The 8441-nt window shown below is 38.0% G+C and overlaps 1 protein-coding gene across 3 annotated transcripts; it reads right to left on the reverse strand.

The window, feature by feature from the left end:
- Positions 1-678: 678 nt before the first annotated feature.
- On the reverse strand, positions 679-8211 carry LOC127093233 (alpha-xylosidase 1). 3 transcript variants are annotated; one of them, XM_051032139.1, is made up of 4 exons: positions 7942-8211; positions 7054-7739; positions 5466-6902; positions 679-1444 (listed from the first exon to the last, which is right to left on the reverse strand). In XM_051032139.1, the coding sequence occupies exons 1-4, from the start codon at positions 8166-8168 to the stop codon at positions 1014-1016; spliced, it is 2781 nt and encodes a 926-aa protein (XP_050888096.1). In that variant the 5' UTR covers positions 8169-8211; the 3' UTR covers positions 679-1013. The 3 variants fall into 3 exon arrangements, with proteins under 3 accessions (XP_050888096.1, XP_050888094.1, XP_050888095.1); XM_051032137.1 differs by lacking the exons at positions 5466-6902; positions 7054-7739; positions 7942-8211 and adding exons at positions 3157-3845; positions 4264-4667 and having other exon boundaries at positions 860-2875; XM_051032138.1 differs by lacking the exon at positions 679-1444 and having other exon boundaries at positions 4905-6902.
- Between the last annotated feature and the right edge of the window lie 230 nt (positions 8212-8441).

The following is an 8441-nucleotide window of genomic DNA, read 5'->3' on the forward strand; positions in this document are numbered from 1 at the left end:
TCATCGTCACCTCGCCAGGAGAAAGAGAATCCTGATTAATGTCATACTCCAATTTTGTCATACCATTTGTTTACCTCTAACTCATTTTACATATTGCATTGCATAATTCTAATCACTTTCATCTGCATTCATATGTTCATTCATTACAAACCATTTAACCCTTGACCATGATTGTTCATATCTAGGCCTTATGTTTAGCTCCATTTAATAACTTCCTATTTCATTGCTCTTGCACCAGGGTCAGTGTCTAGCACCGGGGTGTTAATGTGCATGTGTTTGGTGATCATTTAACACTTTAGAATCTTGCTCTTCTAGGAAATATTCCTCTCCGACTTATGATCAAACACTTTACATGCATCTCCCAAACAACTGCATTATCCATAATCCATAAGTATCTTTGTGATGATTCTTGGAGACAGATAAGTGCTAAATAATTCACATGATTTTCAATATGAATTTTTGTACTGAACATTTGGAATAGTACTATTAGTATATTCAATTCATTGTTACAATTTTCAAACAACAAAAGTGTTTGTGATGAATGTGAACAAAGTGTAAAATGTTATAGGATTTAATTCATATGCACATACATAGTAAATTGTACATGTACGATTTCTTAGAATGATTTAGAAAATCATTTCACCCTTACACAGTTCATTCATGTTTGAGAAGATATGTACATATCCGATTTTTTATACCGGATTTCTGAATGAATCAGGACGGATTGAAATAGCTGATGGGTCAGTTAAGTTTGACAACCCAATTCAAACGCATAGTGATATCTAAATGAGATATAACAAAGAACACAATTATGACTGATAGATGATATCATGATCCCAGAGGCAATCACCTTAAATTAATTCTCATGACTTTCATGCGACGAGTTAGGCGACTATATAAGGAGAAAAGTGCGAGAAAAAAGATATACACATTTCATAAGAGAATATCTAATAAAAATATTTGAAAACACAATGAAAGTTTTGAAGTCCCAATTATGATTAAAATTATCTAATCTAAACTGATGATCCCATCTTCCAAGTCATAGAGAAATTTTTACCTACAGGGATATTCAAACCCTTCATTCCAACCATCACTATCTTCTTTTCTCCATCTCCTTTCCCATATAAGTAACTTTGTTCAGTTATATCAATTTTCACATTTGATACTGTACCATCAATTTCCATTGTAGCTGTTGCTCCATTTCCAATCAATCCCAACACATTTATTGTGTCAATAACCCAACCTTTACCCAAAGCAAACTCACCCTCTTGAACTTGTGACCAAACTTTCACACTTCCTTCTTTCGCACTTGCATGAAAGTCAATATATGTTGAATAGCCATTTCCAAGCTTCATTTCTGGAAGCTCATCGTCGTCGAGAAATAAGTTCCCTTTCGCTTCTCCTTCATTCGCACCGGCTGGAAATGTCACAATGAGGCGAAAAGGTGTCATTCTAGCATCCTTAGATACCATACCACCTTGTTGCATTGGAAGAATGGTGTTCTGATATAAATGCACATTGATTTCATGCAAGGGTGCATTAAGGGTCACATAGTTTCCATCTTTTGATACAATTACTTGTGTCAAATCAAATAAACTGTACCACGTTCCAGGCGGAAAGAGTGCTTCAACTTTCGTTTTCCCTTGCTCGAGAACAGGAGAAATCATTAGGCCACTTCCAAGTAAGAACTGAGTGCTTAGGCCATAACATTGAACATAGTTTGGAAATGAGAAGAAAATAGGCCGAGCAATCGGGGCTCCACTGATATGAGCCTCGTAGTTTAAGGTATACAGATAGGGTAGGAGCTTATATCGCATCCCCAGAGAATTTCTAGCCGATTCAGCTACCGATTCCCATTGGTAAAGTTCTTGTCTTGGAGAGTAGTAGTTTGCATGGTCCCTTGAGAATGGGTAGAAAGCACCGACTTCGATCCACCTATTGCAAAGCTCTTCGGTAGGCGCGGGATAGAAACCGCATATATCAGAGCCAACCATTGGCACCCCAAATATTCCGAAATTCAGCATTGTGGATATAGAGTATCTCAAATTCTCCCATGTGCCCTGATTGTCACCTGTCCAATGCGCTGCGTATTTGCCTGAACCAACATAAGTCGAGCGCGTCAAAATAAAAGGCCTTTTTCCTTGCAGACCCTGAAGGGCCATGTGAGTTGCAATGGTTTGAGCAAAACCATAAATACTATGAGCATCATACTCTAAAACGCCGTTATAGTGAACTGCGCTCGTGGCTATAGTTTTGAAGCCTATCGGAGCTTGTAATCCTGAAGCATTAATTTTGTAGGGAGGATCATCCCATCGCGTTTTAGTGATGTTTTTGCAATCTAAGCAACATATCCAACCAGGTCCTGTTCCACTCGGGCACACCTTTCCTTTAGGAATTGTACATTTTCCAGAGCAGAAATTTGAAGCTTCGTTCATGTCAATCCATAAGCCATCAACCGGGACTAGTTCATGGAAGCGGCGAATCTCGTCACCCCACCAAGAAACTGTTTTTGGATTGAGAAAATCTGGAAAGTACACTGCTCCTGGCCAAACTTGAGCCAAAAAGGGTTCACCTTCATACTTGACGAAAACATCATTAGCCATACCTCTTTGGTATACACCATAACTCGAGTTAACAGCAATTCCAGGATCAATGATCACAATGTACTTCATTCCAATGCTGTGTATTCTGTCTAGAAAGTTTAAAAGCTTCGGGCGCGGATAGCTAACTGGATTGAGTGTGAAATCCTTGTGTCCATCCATGTGATCATCATCGTTCCATATAACATCAAGTGGGATTTTCGCTTTCTTGTAATTTTCGACAACGTCTTCTACAACAGATAAGTTGTGATAACCCCATCTGCATTGGTGGAATCCTATTACATAACAAATAAATCAAGTCAGCACGTTGGTTAAGTAGATAGGGTGTCGTATCAGTGTGACACGTGTTGGACACCAAATACATTTTTGTTCAGAGGTGTTGGTGCTAGTTGGCGCGTAATCATGTACCACAATAATATTGATAAAAACTACACTTTCCAGTATCAAAATTCAGGTCTGATAAGCCTAACTATAACACATACCAAATATAAAAGTTAATAGAATGTGCAACATAGTGTGGTATGAGAGATTGTGAAAAGTGAAAAGTGAATCATACCAAAAGCCCAATAAGGCATTGGAGCCGGTCTACCGATAAACGATGTGTACTGATCAACAACATTAAGAGGCGTAGGACCTGCAAAGAAATAAAAATCAAGAACTCCTCCAATAATCTTGTAGGTCAGAGAGGTTCCTTTGTAAGACACATCCATTCCGTTGCTATTCAACAACAAAACACCATGTGTATAAGGTTTGCCACCTTCATTTCTAAGATCCATGTACACAGGGTGTGATCCATATAGATCAGTATTGAGATTAATGGCTGATACATCAGTGGTATACAAAGTATAAGGGTCATTTGGATACAACTTTATCCCATGTGGCTGTGTGTTTTCTCCAAAACCATATAAAGAAGCATCTTTTGGCAATTTCGTAGAGATTTCTATGTATTGGTCTTTGAAAACCAATGGACCAAATGAGTCTGAATTGTTAGAATTGGAGTCAAAAAGGGTATCTCCATTGGACTTCCTTTTCACTGCAAAACTAAATGGGTCAGAAGTGTAACTGAAAACAAGCTCAGAGCTTGAATACTCCGAAACTGATAATGGCTGCTTCTTCTTCTTCAACCTCTTTATATTCTGCTTCAGAGGTGGTGGTTGCTCCCTAGGCAAAAGATTGTAAGGAACCTCCCATCTTTTGTTCTTTGCATCCGTTATGTGTACCCTCAAACGATTCTCAGTCTCATGCCTGCAAAACCAAGAACCAAAGTATAAGGTACATAACACCTTCACTCGTGTCTGACAGGGCCGTCTTTAAGGGTGTGCAATATGGGCTACTGCACATGGCCTCAAATTCGTCACAGTTAAATAGGGTCTCATAATAAATTTGTCACGACTAAACCATGTCTAAAACGGGCCCCTAGTTGTTTTTGTCTAAGTTGAACCATAACTAACATACATAAGGCCTCCAAAAACTTAAGACACTCTGGTGTCTGGTGTCTGAGTTCATCGCTGACACGAGACACAATACCAACACATGTAATTACGTTCGGTTTATTATTTTTTTCAAATTATTATTGATATCAATGTCTAAGTGTCGAGTCACGTATCTATGTTAGTGTTTAGTAAGATTCATAAAGAAAAAACAGGAATGCATAATTATTTACTTGACATAGAAGCGCAGAAGGGGAATGTCAGGACCATAGATATTATTCCTCTCCTTAACTTGAAGGAGTCCAGTGATAGCACCATTAGGGTCATCTTGAATAGATATCAAACGGTAACCTTGACCAATTTTGGTGGATTTTGGAGAAGAAGAAGAAGAAGAGGAGGCATGTTTAGCTTCAGAGAGAAACAAAGTTAGAAGAAGATAAGAGAGAAAAAGAGTGGCTAATACATTGAGAGAAGCCATAGTAGGACACTGTAGAGTAAAACAACGTAGGAGAGGGTTCTGATATATAATTGAGAAAATGGTTACTTTGGTGTTTTTGTGTTTGTTTCTTGTGGGACATAAGAAGATTGAGTGAGGAAGTGTCTCATAGGATCCATTACGTTACGCGTGACTTTGAACTTGAGAGGATCATACTAATCTTGTGACTGTGGGCCATTCTGTTCCTTATTCTTTCATCTCTCTAGCATGCTGAAGTGGATAGATAATTAGATACCTTAAAAATTGTCTGATGTTTTACCCTAACTTTATTAGGTTTTAAAATACGCGGTTGTCTCAGTGTAAATTAACCATAATTTATTCTTTAATATAAAAATGGTAAATAATGGTATCCGTATTTGCCAATACGGTTTTGTTGTATCTGTTTTCGCAGTCTTGGACAGTTATTTAAAACTCTCGCTTTATTACACAATGATAACATAATGGAACACTCTTAAATTTGACACAAGATTCAAAAAAGATGAGATGAAAGAGTCTAAACTTATGATCCCATCTTCCATGTAAGAGAAAATCTTTTACCTACAGGGATATTCAATCCCTTCAATCCAACCATTACTGTTTTCTTTTCTCCATCTCCTTCCTTGTACAAGTACTTATGTTCATTTGTACTAACTTTCACATTTGAGACACCACTTGATGGTTCTCCATCTATCTCAATTCTAACTAGTTCTCCACTTCCATAGCTCAATCCCAACACATTTATTGTGTCAATAACCAAACCTTGATCTAAAGCAAACTTGCCCTCTTGAACTTCTGACCAAACTTTCACACTTCCTTCTTTCACTCTTGCATGGAATTCAACGTAGGTCGAATATCCATTTCCGAGCTTCATATCTGGCATCTCGTCATCGTCGATGAACAAATTTCCTTTAGCTTCTCCTTCATTTGCGCCGGCTGGAAATGTCACGATGAGGCTAAAAGGTGTCGTTCTAGCATCCTTAGATACCATACCACCTTGTTGCATTGGAAGAATGGTGTTCTGATATAAATGCACATTGATTTCATGCAAGGGTGCATTAAGGGTCACATAGTTTCCATCTTTTGAAACAATTACTTGTGTCAAATCAAATAAACTGTACCATGTTCCGGGCGGAAAGAGTGCTTCTACTTCCGTTTTCCCTTGCTCGAGAACAGGAGAAATCATTAAACTGCTTCCGAGTAAGAACTGAGTGCTGAGGCCATAACATTGAACATAATTTGGAAACGAGAAAAAAAGAGGCCGAGCAATCGGGGCTCCACTAATATGAGCCTCGTAGTTTAGCGTGTACAGATAGGGTAGAAGCTTATATCTCATCCCCAAAGCATTTCTAGCCGATTCAGCTACGGATTCCCATCGGTAAAGCTCCTGTCTAGGGGAAATAACACTTGAATGATCCCTTGAGAATGGATAGAAAGCACCAACTTCAATCCACCTATTACAAAGCTCTTCGGTAGGCGCAGGATAGAAACCACATATATCTGCACCAACCATTGGCATGCCAAATATTCCGAAATTGAGAACGGTGGATATAGAATATCTTAAATCCTCCCATGTTCCTTTGTTGTCACCAGTCCAATGAGCAGCATATTTGCCCGATCCTACGTAAGTCGAACGAGACAAAACAAATGGTCGTTTACCTTGAAGTTCATGAAGTGCTTTGTGCGTTGCAATGACTTCGGAGAAACCAAAAAGACTATGAGCATCATATTCCAACACGCCATTATAATGAACTGCACTAGTTGCTATCGTTTTGAAGCCTATTGGAGCCTCTTTTCCGGACGCATTGATTTTGTAAGGTGGATCATCCCATCTTGTGCTTGTGATGTTTGTACAATCCAAGCAACACGTCGAATTAGGTAATTTCTCACCTTGAAGTGGACAAAATCTTCCCTTTGGAATAGTACATTTTCCAGTGCAAAAATTTGAAACCTCGTTCATGTCAATCCATAAGCCATCAATAGGAACAAGTTCATGGAATCGGCGAATCTCGTCTCCCCACCAAGAAACTGTTTTTGGATTAAGAAAATCAGGAAAGTAAACTGCTCCTGGCCAAACCATAGCCATAAATGGTTCACCTTCATATTTGATAAAAACATCATTAGCCATACCCCTCTGGTACACACCATAGTTTGTGTTAACGGCGATTCCGGGATCATTGATCACAATGTATTTCATGCCGATGCTGTGTATTCTGTCTAGAAAGTTTAAAAGCTTTGGAAGAGGATAGTTAATTGGATTGACTGTGAAGTCCTTGTGTCCATCCATATGATCATCATCATTCCATATCACATCAAGTGGAATTTTGGCCTTCTTGTAATTCTCAACAACATCTTCTATGACAGATAGGTTGTGATAACCCCATCTGCATTGATGGAATCCTATAAACATTCAAAAAATGAATCTATTGAGTGAATATATTGGTCATGATGCAAACAGGTTTTGGAGAATGTGTCTAATCTACAAAAGAAAATATCTGAAAAAAAACAAAAACTGTGATGGGACTAGAGAAGAGTGAAAAGTGAATCATACCAAAAGCCCAATAAGGCATTGGAGCAGGTCTTCCAACTAAGGTAGTATACTGATCAACAACATTCAGAGGAGTAGGCCCAGCAAAGAAGTAAAAATCAAAAACACCTCCAATGATTTTGTATGTCAAATAGTTCCCTTTGTAAAACACATCCATTCCATTACTATTCAACAAAAGAACACCATGTGCATAAGGTTTTCCACCTTCATTTCTAAGATCCATATATACAGGATGTGATCCATATAAATCAGAATTGAGATTAACAGCTGATATATCAGTTGTATACAAAGTGTAAGGATCATTTGGATGTAACCTCATCCCATGTGGTTGTGTGTTCTCTCCTAAACCATACAAAGAAGCATCTTTAGGCAATTTGGTAGAGATTTCCAAATATTGGTCTTTGAATACTAATGAACCAAATGGGTCTGATTCATTAGAATTGGAGTCAAAAAGGGTATCACCATTGGACTTTCTTTTCACTTTAAAACTAAACGGGTCAGAAGTGTAACCGAAAACAAGCTCAGAGCTTGAATACTCTGAAACTGATAATGGCTTCTTCTTCTTCAACCTCTTAATGTTCTTCTTTAGAGGCGGCGGTTGCTCCCTAGGCAAAAGATCATAAGGAACCTCCCACCTTTTGTTGTTTGCATCAGTTATGTGTACCCTCAAGCGATTCTCCGTCTCGTGCCTGCAAAATCAAGGAACAAAACATAAGGTTCATAAATAAGCGCACTTATACATCTAAATAAAAGCGTGTCTGATGTCCAATATATGTCTCACTCCGACAAACACCAACACGACATCAACGCTCATGTTTAGTGTCATGTCACCAACACGACACTGATAAGATTCAAATTATAACCGGTCTGTAGAATCAGATATACACTTACTTGACATAGAAGCGTAAAAGGGGAATGTCAGCACCATAAATATTGTTCTTCTGCTTAACTTGTAGGAGACCTACAAGTGCACCATCATGTGTATCTTCAATGGATATCAAACGGTAGCCTCGACCAATTTTCGAAGAAGAATAGTTGGTTTCTTGAGATAAACATAGAAGACAAGTTAGAAGAAAGGAAGAGAGAGTTAGAGCAACTAATAGCCTAAGAGAAACCATAGCTCAAGCTCACTATGAAGTAACTAAGCAACTTTGACTACTGTTTTTGGGGACTTCTCATGGATTATAAATAGAACTGATCTAGTACTTATATCAAGATTGTAAAATAGTACTTATTTAAGTTATTAACTTTTTCATTGATTATATATAATTCAATTATTTGGTTGTTTTATATCTAACAAGTTGCATTCATTTTGTTTTGGAGGGAAAATCCAATTAATTAATGAAAGACATTTAAAATAGTTACATCATTTTCGCACGTACAAAATAAGA

Source organism: Lathyrus oleraceus, chromosome 6 (assembly GCF_024323335.1).
Source record: "Lathyrus oleraceus cultivar Zhongwan6 chromosome 6, CAAS_Psat_ZW6_1.0, whole genome shotgun sequence".
Lineage (NCBI taxonomy): Eukaryota > Viridiplantae > Streptophyta > Magnoliopsida > Fabales > Fabaceae > Lathyrus > Lathyrus oleraceus.

Coding starts and splice junctions, on each gene's coding strand:
- LOC127093233 (XM_051032137.1), bottom strand. CDS start 4,508: ATGGCTTCTCTCAATGTATTAGCCACTCTTTTTCTCTCTTATCTTCTT. Junction 3,846..4,263: donor CTTCTGCGCTTCTATGTCAA/GTAAATAATTAT, acceptor TTGGTTTTGCAG/GCATGAGACTGAGAATCGTT. Junction 2,876..3,156: donor AATGCCTTATTGGGCTTTTG/GTATGATTCACT, acceptor GTTATGTAATAG/GATTCCACCAATGCAGATGG.